This window comes from Oncorhynchus tshawytscha, linkage group LG10, assembly GCF_018296145.1.
Source record: "Oncorhynchus tshawytscha isolate Ot180627B linkage group LG10, Otsh_v2.0, whole genome shotgun sequence".
In the NCBI taxonomy this organism is placed as follows: Eukaryota; Metazoa; Chordata; class Actinopteri; order Salmoniformes; family Salmonidae; genus Oncorhynchus; species Oncorhynchus tshawytscha.
This window is the reverse complement of record NC_056438.1, coordinates 54,354,759-54,370,754: the sequence shown is the minus strand read 5'-3', so window position 1 is coordinate 54,370,754 and position 15,996 is coordinate 54,354,759. Positions and strand designations below refer to the sequence as shown.

The 15,996-nt window shown below is 34.0% G+C and overlaps 1 protein-coding gene and 1 gene segment (V, D, J or C); both read left to right on the top strand.

Moving 5' to 3' along the window:
- The first annotated feature begins 492 nt into the window (after positions 1-492).
- LOC112259605 lies at positions 493-5,841 on the top strand. Of its 3 annotated transcripts, XR_006084329.1 has the most exons (7): positions 493-715; positions 2,093-2,380; positions 2,549-2,626; positions 2,760-2,869; positions 4,605-5,085; positions 5,413-5,512; positions 5,786-5,841. XR_006084329.1 is itself a non-coding variant. In XM_042328764.1 (5 exons), exons 1-4 carry the CDS (start codon positions 655-657, stop codon positions 2,867-2,869), a joined length of 537 nt encoding a protein of 178 aa, XP_042184698.1. In that variant the 5' UTR covers positions 543-654; the 3' UTR covers positions 3,033-4,400. The 3 variants fall into 3 exon arrangements, 2 of the variants coding, with proteins under 2 accessions (XP_042184698.1, XP_024290004.2); XM_042328764.1 differs by lacking the exons at positions 4,605-5,085; positions 5,413-5,512; positions 5,786-5,841 and adding an exon at positions 3,033-4,400 and having other exon boundaries at positions 543-715; XM_024434236.2 differs by lacking the exons at positions 4,605-5,085; positions 5,413-5,512; positions 5,786-5,841 and adding an exon at positions 3,002-4,400 and having other exon boundaries at positions 552-715.
- Positions 5,806-15,996, top strand: part of LOC112247724 — a 44,638-nt gene continuing 34,447 nt past the window's right edge. Inside the window, 1 exon segment of the C gene segment in view lies at positions 5,806-5,850. Within this exon segment, the coding sequence occupies positions 5,835-5,850 (16 nt within the window).

Here is a 15,996-nt window from a genome sequence, read left to right as displayed (position 1 = left end):
CCCTCAGCTTTCTACCGAAACAGTGACTGGGAATGGCTTTGTTATTGTTTCAACTGCTGATTGACGCTTTAAAGGGGGTTCAGACAATGGGCCTGATTCACAAACAGAAAAGAAACGTAGAAAAACGTTTTAACATATTTTTTTTATCATTGACTTTCTAAACTTTTCAGAATGCTAAGGAAATGCTACCTGTCTATCAAGAAACATTGTCATTCTATGACTCCTATCCAAAGGTTGATGATATCAATGTGTATGGGTTTTTGTGCTACGTTTTCTCACAGTGTGGGGTTTGGGATACCACAGTGACTGAATATTCATGTCACGTTGTACAAAAACCCTCAACATAATTTCTATGTTCAGAACCTTAAAAGTCAACAAGGCAACCTGACTCTACTAGGCAAACAAATTGCGCTACAGTTTTGGTAAGTAGTTAGTTCATTATCATTGCAAACATGGCAATATATCTAGTTATTTGTTCAATTTGGTCTTAGCCTTAGTTTTACAACTTTGATTATGAAAGTGTGAAAATGTATTTTTAAAGCTTAAACATGTTCTCGGTTGCCTTCTTGACTCTGCAATTAGTCCCAAACTGTACTTGGAAGTGACATAACGCTGTAATTATACAAACCAGATGTAAGAGGTTTTTGTACGGACATGTTCCACAGTGCATCTAAACTGACATTTGGAAAAGCCATCAATCTCATTGTTGAACCCAGTAAGTAAATTCTCAATTTGCAATAATGAACATGTTAATTAGGTAATTTGTGAAAATCTAAAATATCTAGGGGATGAAAGTGTGTTAATTTGATACAAGTAGCCTATGTTACAAATGTTTTAGGAGAAAGCCTTATATTTGAGATGAGATTTGCAAACAGACTGTGAATGTGCAACAAAAGTTTTAGTTTTGGACCAAGCTCTCAGTTATCACACTATATGTTTTTGAATATTTCAAATGATTTATAACATTGCTGTGCTATTGCTGTATCGTACCATGTCTCATGTAAAATGGATTTATCTCAATGAGCCTGAGCTGGATAGATAATGGTGATGATAATCATTCAGTATTTCAGTATATTAACCACCTACATCTACCACACCAAATGGTTTTATCTTACAGAAAATGCATAATGCTGGAAGTTACAAGTTGATTTGTGATGTGGGGACAGTTTTAATTTTCTTTGTCTGATCATTTAAGTTACTGAAATACTTCAAGCAAACTGTCCATCAGATTATACAGAATTAAAAAGAAAATCTGAATATTAAAATAGATATCAGTTAGACTATTACTGGACTATTTAGATCAGGGAAGGACAACTGGCGGGCCCCCCTTTTGAAGGCTGCTCAAAAAAAAGTCACATTAGTAGAATACACAAAATGCAATTTCTAAATGTGGCTGTGAATCAGCAGTTTTTCTCTTGTTATGTCAGTCACTGATAGTCAGTCAATTAGCCATGTCCGCTAACATTTTTTAGATTGCTAAATTAGTTTCGTGGCCACCTATCTAAACTTTTTATCATGGTCGAATCACTGGCCGTGGGACCCTCATTGATTTTGTTACTCAGTCTCACATAGATATCAATCATATTAAAAACGTCAAATATTTCTCTACACCTTATGGCAAATGTGTAGATTTGCGGAAAATCGGCTGTAAAACATTTTATTTTCCTCTTTCACCCCATGGCAAAATGAGTAGAATAACATGACATTTGTTATAAAATTGCTAAATCATTTCTCCACCACATGGAAAAATGTGTTAAATTGCAGCCACTTGCTTTAAAACTGCAACATTTTCTCTACACCACATGGCAAAATGTGTAGAATTGCACAAACTGTACTCTAAAACTTGGAAAATGTATCTTGCTGTCACAAAGATTGTTTTGCTTGCAATGTGGGTACGCAGACCCACAAGCAACTGCGGTGCCATTATGATGAGTCCAGATTTTGTGTGGCCCCCATCAAAGTTGCCCATCCCTGATTTATATCATATATTTGTACCTGTTTTTTTAATATATTGTGTGACGTAACATTTTTTTTGTGTTTCTGCATATTTACCAACATGTTTAAATCAACCTAAACTTATTGTATTTTCCAGATGGAACTCCTGCCCGCCCAACACTGTCCATCCTCACCCCACACCACAAGATAGAGAATGATGACCAGCCTGAGGTGTGCCTGGCTACAGGCTTCTTTCCTAGGATTGAAAACATGAATCTCACCCTGGGGAATAATGTTACTGTCCCACGCAAAACAACCAAGGCAGCTTTATCTTCCACACGTACCTACTTCTTTGCCGGATTCTCCAAAGAGAATATCAAGCGTTGTGAGATGGATGGCGTCGTCAAGAAGCGTGTTGATGGTGGTTTTCCAGATGTGTCTAACGGTAATCATTTATATACAATAATATCTCACATTATTACTGTGGCTTTGAACAATGAATTAAATAAGTATATTCATCAATGAACATCTCAATCATTCATCGAGAATGGTAAAGATGGCTGTAAATGACACAACGAGAAATAACTTTTAATAATCACTTACTGGCTTTCAGATAAGACCACGGCTACAACTGCTTCTGACAATTGCGAACATGAACGCCTCAACAATGCTACTGCCACCAACTATACCGGTTGGTGATATTTTGCGACACTAAATAAAAACATGGTGTAAAGTCAATTGTTCTGCATGATGCACACATGTTTAAATTTCAGCATGTCTAAGTGTGCAAAACACTGAAATGACGCAACATTTGTTTTTTACAGATTATACCAAGATGAACTTCACATCCTTGGTTGTGTATGGTTTGAGAGTGCTGTTTGCCAAAGCCGTGGCATTTAATGTGCTATTTACTGTCAAGGCCCTGGTGTTCTAGGTAAGTGAAATTAACTCTGTTTTAGTTCAGATTGTTGACATAAATTGATTAAATGACAGCTGTAAAGAAAAAATATAATCTATAATAATTTGCTTAATTGCATTACAGAATAATTCGCAATTCTATTTACAGACCTATTTTCACTTGGACTCCTACTTTTCAGTTCTGCTTTGCATCCAGTTTGTGAAACCTGCCTTGTGGTTTTATCGAGAGCTTCAACAGTATTAGTATCTGACTTTTTCATTGTTGAATGCTGCAATTCCTCTGCTTACACTTTGGAAATACTAGATACTAAATACACATGTTATGCATGTGATTGTTCGGTATTAAACATTAGGTTACATTTTATATTCTATATCATTTTATATTGTGTTATGTTATTTCTATTGACTTGTATTATATCTTTAACTGCAAGTTGTCATCAAAGTGTATAAAGACGTCAAAAATGATTTCAAACAATAATGTAATTGTACATTGATCAAGTTGTGTACGTGGATACTTTGCAGTTGTTTCTAAATGCACAAAACCTGTCGATAGAGAGTTTAAACCACATTTTCAACAGTACATTGAAACCATATGAACAGCCAAACCAAATGAACAGATAAAGATCTATAAGACACCTTGACTTCCAAGAAATGGCTCCATCAGTTACTTTATTTGCATGCGTGCTCAAGAAGTAACAATAGCGAGAAACACGCATGATAGTGAGAAACACACACCTTATAATGGTTGATGAATTGTATTATGAAAATCATTTGCAATTACATGTGTGTCTGATATCAGTCAAACATTTTATAATCGTATATGGGAGCTGTAAATGTATTGAAATAAACAGACACTGCTTTTTTATTCTAATCTAAACCATTATGAACTTGAAAAGGTGGATGTCTATCAAATGACTAAAATGGTCGGAAAGTAGTAGTCAGACTCCGGTTTACCAGAAACATTTGCTTTGGACTAATCATTAGGCCTTCAGATTTAGTAGAGAAGTGCACATTTTAGAATATGAGATGATGTTGCCCTCTGCTGGTTGTAAATGTGTTTTTCTCCGTTGACATTGTGACCACTAAATCACCTGGGCTCAGTTTTTCAAAAGTTATCTGTCTGGATTTCGCCTATTGGATAGGATTAAATGCATAGAAATAGACTGACAGGAACGGGAATCCCCATTCAAGTCAACAATTTGTCTGTTCTATTCATTCTATTTCTATGCACTTAATCCTATCCGATAGGCCAAATCCAGAAAACTTTTGAAAAACTGGGCACTGAGTATTGCTTCACTGCGTGTATCTTAATTGTATTTTCTTGATTCTTCATGTCCTCCCTCCTTGTCTCCTTCTGGTTCCTTCTCCTCTAATGCGTTTTGAGAAGGAGGCATAGAGAGATGATGTGAGAAAAAATGTCATGCAGTATTGTGTTTTCAGTTGTGTATCTTCTATATATGATCAATTGAACCACCGTAATACATTTTGCTTGTGAATTTGAGCTTTTTGGTGTTCAAGTGTTTTATTAAATTAATAAATCCATCATATTTTTCATGTTATTGGTACATTTTGGTGGAGATGCACATGTAGTACACATCTAGATGCCCTATGAGCCCTGGTCAAAAGTACTTCACTATATAGGGAATAGGGTTCCATTTGGGACTCAGCCTGATCTTTTCTCCACCCACATGGTCGAGTAGCCAATAACTGGTCCTCAAAACTATGGTGTTGAATGTCTCAACCTTTCCTAGGTCTACCTGATCTCTTTCAACACTGAGACTGGCACACAAGACTAAGGTCTACCTCATGTAGGCCACAGGTGAGGCTTGGAATTTGTGGTCTCTTCTGTGGAGCAATGTAGGCCAGTAGGTCAAAAGTATGTACATTATATACCTGATATCCTGATCATTTCCTGCAAGACAAAGAAGTATGATAAAGAGAAGTATAAATGAGTCCTGAATGGAAGAACATGCCGGTATTCAGCAAAGAGCACACCAAGACTTAAAGGTACTTTATTTAATTACAGTTATCCAAAGATCATATAGCAAATATTACACATTCATTTGAAACACAGTTTAGAGGTGCAAGTGTATGTATGTAAGGCAATGTAAAACAATCAAATAATGGTGGATTGGTGACACTAACTGTATTTTTTTGGAGAGTTTTGCAGTGTGAGAGCTTTTCCTCAGCCAAGGACTTCATTTCTCAAAGGAACAGAAGAGCTGCAGTCATGTAAGTGCAACAAGAGATTTATGTAGTTATGTAGAGTTCTTGTAGGTGGAATATATGAAAATCACTAAGTGGATATTTACACTATCTTATACTTACATGTGCACATTGCAAGATATAATACTATAAATGATGCATTGAAAAAAATGCTGCATTGTGAAGTATTGTACAGTATCTTATGAACCACATTGATATTGCTCTGATTATCTGAAGTTTTTAAGTTTTTGTTTTTCAATTCTTGTATGTGACTAAAATACTGACTGAGATTGCTTGGTATATCTTGAATAATGTCTTTGACTTGACCCTAAAACTGTTTTGTTGACCCTGTAGTGAAGAAGAGGATTTGTGTACAGGAGTGTAGCACTGTGGTTGGCTGGCTCTAACAATAAGCTGATTTTTGGATCTGGAGTGAATGTCATTGTGCAATCCCGTAAGTATTACTTATTGTTTTCAATATTGTGTAATTTCTCAGCTATGTGTTGCAACAGTGGAGAATATAGCTCTCTCTGAAATTCATTTTACGTTATTGGGAATAAACTGTTTGTTAAAATCTGCTCTTCTGCACAATGCTTAATACTTACTACTTTTCAGTTTTAATTTCATAACATTTAGATTTTCCTTTTCCATGAGACTTTTCTTTTCTAAGCGGATTTGGAAATGGACCATTGTCAGTACAGAGTAATTGTCATGGTCTGTATCTCAGTGTGAATGCTCAGGGGGCAGGAAAGATACATTTTGGGAATGGAATCAAAATGATTGTGGAAACACGTAAGTTGAATATTTTTTTGCTTAATCCTAAAAAGTCAACAAAACTGTGTGTGTTCATACATTTTTCATATATATTTGTTTTAAATATATTTTCCCATTGGTTAAGATGAACTTAATAGTGAAAAGTGAATTCAAATAGTGACTAAAAATATGTAGTCAGGAAGTCAAGGCAAATCAGGTTATTAGTGAGCAAAAATATGCTGTGTCACAAGTGAAAAAAATGTATTTTGCACTGTTTGTAGAGAAAGCTGAGATTGTTTAACATCACTGAGACACTTGTTTTTAAACAAATACCGTAGATAAATAAATAGTGAGATACACATATCAGGTAACCAGTAGCCTAAGCTAACTACAGTGTTGGCTTTTGTGGATAAAGGGAAGAATATCTATATTCAATATTCAAATAACAACCTAAAGTTGTTTTGTTGAGTTATTTCAAGATATATCTGAGAATGAGTTAAAAAATGCATTGTCTCATGAAGTATTACAATATTGAATAGGTGCACAACAAACTGCTGTAATTGTACTGCAGTTTAACACTGTGTGACTACTGGATCAACAGGAAAATGTATATTTGGTAGTGGAACCAAACTGTTCATAAATACTGGTAGGTGATGTATCCATCATCATAATTTAAACGTATTTGTATCTTTTTAGCATTGATTTAATACCGAATCAGTTTGGATAGATTCCGATTGTAATTTTCAACTGTTTTCTGCTGAGATGAGGTGAACTATTCATTGTGTCAGGCTGTGTGAATGATACTATTGTTTTTGAGACAAGCACAAGGCTACTGGCACTAAGCGGTAAACCCAGTTTGCTTTAGAAAGAAGGTCAAAGAAGGTCTTTTTATCATATCATGCAGTCCTTATTCAGTATTTTCATGGTTTTGCATGTCTATAGGCATGTAAGAATGGAAAAGAGGCTTTCATATGGTGTTGCTCAGAGGTTTGCGTGAAGTTCTACACAGATATAAGGGCAGATATTAAGGTTTCATCATGACATTATGAAATAAGTATGTGTGTTGTAGCTTCATGATGATCGTAGGCTTAGATGATAAAAGTATGTCAATTGATACAGAGGAATGTAGCAAAATGCATAATAATATAAGTTCATATTTAAAGATCTTAATTTTTCAATTAATATTTTTAATTTTATCTATGAAAAGCTGATTTGGAAATGGTCATTTTTAGTGCAGAGTAATTGCCATGGTCTGTATCTCAGTGTGAATGCCCAGGTGGGAGGAAAGCTTATTTTTGGGAGTGGAACAAAAATGATTGTGGGGACACGTAAGTTTAATTTATTTATTGCTTAAATACTGAATGAAAGGCATTTTCAACAGCAGAAATATGGTATTATTTGGATTTAACCCCAAAAACTCAGAGTTAATACATTCTTAAAAAGTTTACAAAACATTCTGTGTTCATACAATGTTTTTTTGTTTTTTAAAATGTTTTTCCATTAGGTAACCAAAACCTAATAGTGAAAAGTTACTTAAAATAGTGACTTAAAAATGTCTACTCAGGAAGTCAGGGCAAATCAGATTTTTAGTGAGCAAGAATACACTGTGAGACAAAATTACTTTTGCATGTGGGACTCAACTGTTTGTCGAGAAAGGTGAGATTATTTCAAGTATAACATCACTGGGATTTGTCTTTAACAACTACCATAATTAAATACATAGTTTAGCTACTGTTACCTGATTTGTGTATCTCACTAACTACAGTGTTGGCATTGTGTGGATAAAGGGCAGAACATCTATTCAAATAACAACCTAAAGTTTGCTTGAGTGATTTCAAGATATATCTGAGAATGAGTTAAAAATGCATTGTCTCGTCTGAAGACTTACAGTATTATATAAATGCACAACAAACTGTTGTAATTGTACTGCAGTTTAATGCTGTGTGACTACTCTGACAGCAGGAAAACTTGTGTTTGGTAGGGGAACCAAACTTTTCATAAATACTGGTAGGTGATGAATCCATCATCATAATTTAAACTTATTTTTACATTTTTAGCATTTATTTAATACAGAATCAGTTTGGACAGGTTCAGATTGTAACTTTCAACTGTTTTATGCTGAGATGAGGTGACCTATGCATTTGGAGTTTTTATACTGGTGTGTCAGGCTGTGTGAATGATGCCGGTACAAAGATCATTTTTGGGAGAGGCACAAGGCTACTAGTATTAAGTGGTAAGTACAGTTTGCTTTAGAAAGAAGGTCAAACTGCCTTTTTGAATAATATCATGCGTCCTTGTTCAGTATTTTCATGGTTTTGCATGTCTATAGGCATGTAAGAAAGGAAAAGAGGCTTTCATATGGTGTTGCTCAGAGTTTTGTGTGAAGTTCTACACAGATATAAGGGCAGATATTAAGGTTTCATCATGGCATTGTGAAATAAGTTTGTGTGTGGTAACTTCATTGGGCTTAGCTGATAAAGAATGCCAATTCATACAGTAGAATGTAGCAAAATGCATTATAATATTACTGAAAAGCTGATTTGGAAAGGGTCCATTTTTAGTACAGAGTAATTGCCATGGTCTGTATCTCAGTGTGAATTCCCAGGGGGGAGTAAAGCTTATTTTTGGGAGTGGAACAAAAATGATTGTGGAAACACGTAAGTTTAATATATTTCTCGCTAAAATACTGAATTAAATGTATTCCCAACAGTAAAATATATGGTATTATTTGGATTTAACCCCAAAAACTCAGTTAGTTAATGTTCTCTTAAAAAGTTAATAAAACTCTGTGTTCCTACGTTTAACTTTTTTGGATGTTGTTTCCATTGGGTAACCAGAACTTAATAGTGAGAAGTTACTTAAAATAGTGACTTAAAATGTCTAGTCAGGAAGTCTGGGGAAATCAGGTTTTCAGTGAGCAAGAATACACTGTGTGACAAGAACAAGTGACAAAATTACTTTTGCACGTGGGACTCAACTGTTTGTCGAGAAAGGTGAGATTATTTAAAGTATAACGTCACTGGGACTTTTCCTTAACAACTACCGTAATTAAATACATAGTGAGATACACAAATCAGGTAACAGTAGCCTAAACTAACTACAGTGTTGGCTTTGTGTGGATAAAAGGCAGAACATCTATTCAAATAACAACCTAAAGTTTGTTTGTTGAGTGATTTCAAGATATATCTGAGAATGAGATAAAAATGCATTGTCTCGTCTGAAGACTTACAATATTATATAAGTGCACAACAAACTGCTGTAATTGTACTGCAGTTTAATGCTGTGTGACTACTGGGGCAGCAGGAAAACTTGTGTTTGGTAGTGGAGCCAAACTTTTCATAAATACTGGTAGGTGATGTGATCATAATCCATGATCATAATTTCAATTTATTTTTATATATTTTTGTACTGATTTTATACTGAATCAGTTTGGACAGGTTCAGATTGTATTTTTTAACTGTTTTCTGCTGAGATGAGGTGACCTATGCATTGGGAGTTTATATACTGGTGTGTTAGGCTGTGTGAATGATGGCAGTACAAAGATCATTTTTGGGAGAGGAACAAGGCTACTAGTACTAAGCAGTAAGTACAGTTTGCTTTAGAAAGAAAGTCAAAGTGCTTTTTTGAGTAAATTGTTCAGGATTTTCATGGTTTTGCATGTCTATAAGCATGTGAAAAAAAGAAGCTTTGATATGGTGTTGCTCAGAGGTTTGTGTGAAGTTCTACGTAGGAATAAGTACAGAAATGAAGGTTTAATTATGGCATTATGAAATAAGTGTGTGTGGTGTAGCTTCATGATGACTGTAGGCTTACATGATCAAGTATGCTAATTGATACAGAGAAATGGTCAAAATGCATTACAATATTGGTGGTACGAGTGGATTATTTACCATTTACTGTAATTTACCTTGTTAGAATGATTACATATTGGCAATTGGTCTACCCTCTAACACACTTACATGTTAGAGTATTTGGTAAGGTGTGTAGCTCAGTGTGACTGCCCAGGGGGGATACAAGCTTATTTTTGGAAGTGGAACTAAAGTGATTGTAGAGACACGTAAGTAAAATCTGTAACAGTGTACAGTTTATGTTGTGTGGATTCATGTTGTGCGACAACTGGAGGTGGTTTTGGCAAATTTATCTTTGGGACAGGCACCAGATTACTTATTGAATCCAGTAAGTTCATACATTTTCCCCCTTCACTCAGTCATCATTAATAAAATGCATTTAATATTTGAAAATTGTAGTGAAATATTAGTTTATACTAGGCCTATGTAAAAGAGGCTGAAATAGATTTGAATATACTGAAAGAAAGAGGTAGCTATTGCAACGATCAATAAGCAACAATCAATAAGCAAAATCCCTTCCCAACTGGCACACATTAAATAGATTCAATTGAATTTTAATGAAAGCAAATTGTGCCCGGGATATTTTTCAAAACAAAATAACTACCCCAAAAACATAGATTATGTCAAAATATGCTTCAATATGTTGTGCTTCAATTAGAATCAGATAGTCAGTCAATCAAAATGGTGTGTTTAAAAATCACTCCATGACTAATTGCTATGGTATATACCACTGTGTGTCATATGGGAATAAATTCATACTTGGTCAAGGAACAAAGCTGATCATTCACTCAAGTAAGTGAAAATTCATTAAATTCATTAATAATATGACATTAATCATAGTTGTGTCATTTAAGAATACAATAACATAAGCAAAATACAAAAACTAACCATATAACAGTGTATTCACTGTATGTGAATATTGATTATGATGCGTTAGAAGCTCTGCTGTTGGGTTCTGCTGTTTTTGTTAAGCCTTTAGTTAGTGTGTGAATACTGGAACACAAAAGCTGATCTTTGGAAGTGGAACAACAGTTTTTGTGCAATCAAGTAAGATTTAAAACAGATATTAATACAGTAGCTCATACTTATACCAATCCTTCACCTTAAAATGATGTTCCAGTCTGACCACGTATATGTGTTGTAAAATGATAGTATTACTCCCAAAGAATTCTAAATGCAATATCTTACATTTTCCCTTGAGATAGTTATAGAAATAAGCTTCCCAAATGTTCTCCAAAGAGGACCTCTACAAGTGGCATTGATCATTATCCTGATGAAATGCTGCAGAATATGGTTTAATAGATATCTTACATCATTGCAAGTAGATTACAGATCTGCAATTTAGATAAAGACAAAATAATCATACTTTGGTCTATTGTCAAGGTATTATTTCAGTGAATCATCCACTTATTAGAAGACATTCTAGGTTTATGCTATGTGGGTTCTTGATGTGTGACTAGTGGAGCCTACAAAATCATCTTTGGAACAGGCACAAAAGTAATAGTTAACTCAAGTAAGTTCATTTTCAATATTGTGTTAAAGATCGTTTGGACAATTCACATCATGAGGTAATTAATTGAAATGCAAAACAGACATTTAGACCTTAAAAGTTATCCAAAAAGTGTCAAATTAGTCTTTAAGTTGTCTTTCTGTTGAGTGATTCACACAGCTTCAATTGACTATATACAAGGTATTGTTTCAGTGAACAAATCAATTCCCTAGCAGATGAGAACAATATTTTGCTAAGAGGTTTATGTAATGTGGGTTCTTGTTGTGTGAATACGGGTGGATTCAAAATCATCTTTGGGACAGGCACAAAATTAATAGTGAACTCAAGTAAGTGATATATTTTTTTATCAGTCCATAGTTTTGTGAACTAATGCATAACAAGTTAGTGTATGCAAACTGATAGAATTATTCAACCAAAATGTAAAGACAATTTGTGTCCGAAGTTGTGACCATGAGTAATTGCTAAGGAATATAACACTGTGTGACAAGCACCAACAAGGTCATATTCGGTCAAGGAATAAGGCTGACTATTAACTCACGTAAGTGCAAATCAATTTAAAGGACTGGATTAATCATGGTTGTGCAACCTTTCACATTATAAAAACAATATAATGTTAGTATTTATTAGTGGTATTTGGAAGTAGAACAACAGTGTTACGGATAACCAGATTCTCAACTTCAGAAAGACAAAATAATCAGGCAAAATCATTATTGGGGGGGAAAAAATCTAAACTGTGTAAGTTTCAGTGTATTTTCCAGTGAAATGCTCTTAGCCGTAGAAGAAGAACTTGTAGTTTGCTAAAAGGTTTATGTAATGTGGGTTCATGTTGTGTGACTACTGGTGGAGTCAACAAAATCATCTTTGGGAAAGGCACAAAATTAAAAGTTGATTCAAGTAAGTTCATTAAATTAATCACATTAGTGACTAAATCCTTAAAGTGGCCTATTTACATAGATTTACACATGCAGATACCAATTACAGTACAGTAACATGTTACATAGTACTACAGATTTGATATCTGTTCGTTTTTTTGTGCTAATTAATAATGTGCTATTTGTTTTTATTCCAACTATCAGTAGTCAGTCAGAGTTGGGGGCCGATTATACTTCATTCCAGTCAATTCAGGTGGTAAAATAAAATGTCAGATCAATAATTTAAAAATCATATTTGAAAATAAATATCCCTTTTAATTTATTGAATTGTAATTGTCATTAATTTCCTTAATTGACTGAATTGACCTCATTCTTGTAGGCAAAGCCCCTGTACAGTTTATGTCATATGGATTCATACTGTGTGACTACTGGAGGTGGTAACAAGATTGTCTTTGGGACAGGCACAAGATTAATAATTGAATCCAGTAAGTGAATTCTTTTTGGTGTCATTGTGCCAATAATCACTGTCTAAAAGTTGTACAAGATTCAACAGATTTAACACAAGTTAGGATAAATACCTGGCTATTGCATGATCGAGGTTAATAAAAAATTAAAAAATCCATAATGTTGTAAACTAATGTAAAACAAGTCCATGTATGCAAACTGAGAGATTTAATCAACCAAAATCTAAAGACCATTTGTGTCCAAAGTTGTGTTGTGTCCATGAGTAATTGCTAAGATGTCTAACACTGTGTGACAAATGCGAACAAACTCATATTCGGTCAAGGAATATAGTTGACTATTGACTCACGTAAGTGCAAATGCAATTTAGTAAAATATTGGATTAATCATGGTTGTGCAACCTTTCACATCATTAAAACTATTTTATATGAATATTTATTAGTGATATTTGGAAGTAGAACAACACTGTTACGGATAACCAGATTCTCAACTTCAGATAAAGACAAAATAATCACCCAAATAGTATTTGAATGTAACAAAAGCACTGTAGTTCCAGCTTGGTTTAGTTGTATATTGTTGCAGCTCACTAAGATCTGTCTTGTTATTGTGTAAGAAAAGGTCCTTCATAGATATTGTTCAAGGCAGATGCATTGTGTGACTCTGTCAAGCAGTAAAGTTATCTTTGGAACAGGGACCAAACTAATTATTGAAACCAGTAAGTATTACATCATTTGTCTAGTGCCCCAAACATGCAGAAAATAAGTAGTCCAATTAACCAAGTCATTGTTTAATCTGAAAACAACATCATATGAGTGATTAGTAACAGTAAGGCTCATATTATGAAGTAGTTACTGGGAAATACTGTGATTACAAGTCAGATGTTAAGTTTAAGGAGCTGTAAATCAAAGTACTTTTGCTTTATAGTTTATGTGCTGTTGGTTCATGTTGTGTGACTACTGGAGGTAGCACTGGTAAAATGATATTTGGGACAGGCACACAATTAATAGTTGACTCAAGTAAGTTCATTTTTAATATTGTTTTAATATTGGGGAAAACAATTCAAATTCATGAAAAAGATGAGTCTGAGTTGATATACCATAAAATAGCCTACTCTATGGTATCGCATCCACATAGCATATTGATTGAATGTCCAATATTGCTCATACACTGTAATTGGAACAAAAGTTACTTGTATTTCTAGCTTTGTTTTTAAATTGACATATTGGTGAAGCTGACTAAGATCTGGGCTGTTGCTGTGTCCGAAAATTTGGATCAGTGACCAAACTGATTATTAAACCAGTTACATTGAGAATAGCTTTTGACCACAAAACATGTAGAAATAAAATAGTTTGTGTCTTATCCCTTTGGTCCAACAAGCCAGATCATTGTTTAATCGTATTGATATTGTTGCATAGTTTCTCATATAATGAGGCAGTTTATGGTAAATAATGTGATTACACAGAAACAGACAAACAATGTTGGCAATAAAGATGAATAATTTATATCATATCCATATCTTTAAAGAGACATTTTCAAAGTGATCCAAATGTATATGAAATTTAAAAAAAAATCCAAGTCCATCGTATGTGTTAAACTGATCCGCACAGTATTTGTCCTAATGTTTTCAGTCTGATTCACAGTGTACTAATTTCCCACTATTTAGAAGATGAATTAGTCTTATGCTAAATGTTTTATGTATTGTGAGTTCATGTTGTGTGACTAGTGGTGGATTCAACCAAATCATCTTTGGAACAGGCACAAAACTCATAGTTGATTCGAGTAAGTTTGTATTTCAAAATGATTTGGGGGAGGGGGGCAAAAATCTAAACTGTGTAAGAGTTTCAGTGTATTTTCCAGTTAAATGCTCTTAGCCTTATAAGATTAACTAGTCTCTTGTTAAAGGTTTATGTAATGTGGGTTCATGTTGTGTGACTACTAGTGGAGTCAACAAAATCATCTTTGGGAAAGGCACAAAATTAATAATTGACTCAAGTAAGTTCATTAAATTAATCAAAAATCATACTTTTATGATTTAAATTATTAAATGGTCATTTACTGTCATTTCCTGAATTGACTGAATTGACCCAATTCTTGTAAGCATAGACCCTGTACAGTTTATGTCATGTGGAATCATGCTGTGTGACTACTGGAGGTGGTGACAAGATTATCTTTGGGAAAGGCACAAGATTAATAATTCAATCCAGTAAATTAATACGTTTTTTTTGTGCATTGTGCCAATAATCACAGTCTGAATGTTAGATTAGATTCAATAGATTTAACAGAATATTTGAACTTCTTGTGGCTATTGAATGATTACTTAGATTTTTTTTAGTGAGTTTGTAGTCTTGAAAACTAAAGTAAAAAAAGTTCATGCATACAAACTGATAGATTTAGTCAACCAAAATGTAAAGACCATGTATGTACATGAGTAATTGTTAAGGTGTCAAGCACTGTGTGACAAGTGGGAGCAAAGTCATATTCGGTCAAGGAACAAAGCTGACCATTGACTCACGTAAGTGCAAATGCAATGTAAAAGATTGGATTAATCATGGTTGTGCAATTTAACAAGTGTGTAACCCTTCACATTATGAAAATGATATTATATGAACAGGTATTAGTGATATTTGGAAGTAGAACAACAGTGTTTACAGATTCTCAACGTATCTATTGTTGCAGCTCACTAAGATCTGTCTTGTTATTGTGTAAGAAAAGGTCCTTCATAGATATTGTTCAAGGCAGAAGCATTGTCTGAGTTAAACAAGCAGAAAGGTAATCTTTGGAACAGGGACCAAACTAGTTATTGAAACCAGTAAGTATTACATCAATAGCTCCCCAAACATACAGAAAAATTGTTTTTAGTGACATTGCCATGTCTCTTTGGTACAACAAAGAAAGTCATTGTCTCATCTTACTGATATGGTAACAGAGGCTCACAACAAGAAGTACTTACTGGAATAAAAAATATTACAAAAAATCTGACTTATATCCAGAGATCAAAGTCATTTTGCTGCAAAGTAGTTTATGTAATGTAGGTTCGTGTTGTGTGACTACTGGTGGCTTCGATAAAATCATCTTTGGGACAGGCACAAAATTAATCGTTGACTCAAGTAAGTTTGTTTTTTATATCAATTTAATGTTGAGGTAAAAAATAATCTAAACTGTGTACAAGTTCAGTATATTTGTCAGTGTAGTATTTTCACCATTATTAACATTTGAACTAGAGTAGTCTTTTGTCAAAAGGTTTATGTAATGTGGGTTCTAGTTGTGTGACTACTGATGGCCGAAAAATCATCTTTGGATCAGGCACAAAATTAATAGTTGACTCAAGTAAGTTCATTAAATTCATTATTCATGTAATGTAAGGGGAATGGGTCAAAGTTGAGTGTCAACTCAAATATATTAACTTTACTGCACATACATTGTCAATTATTTTAGGATCGCTGTCAATTTATAATATTTGTAAATATTACTGGGATATAATGTACAAATCAAA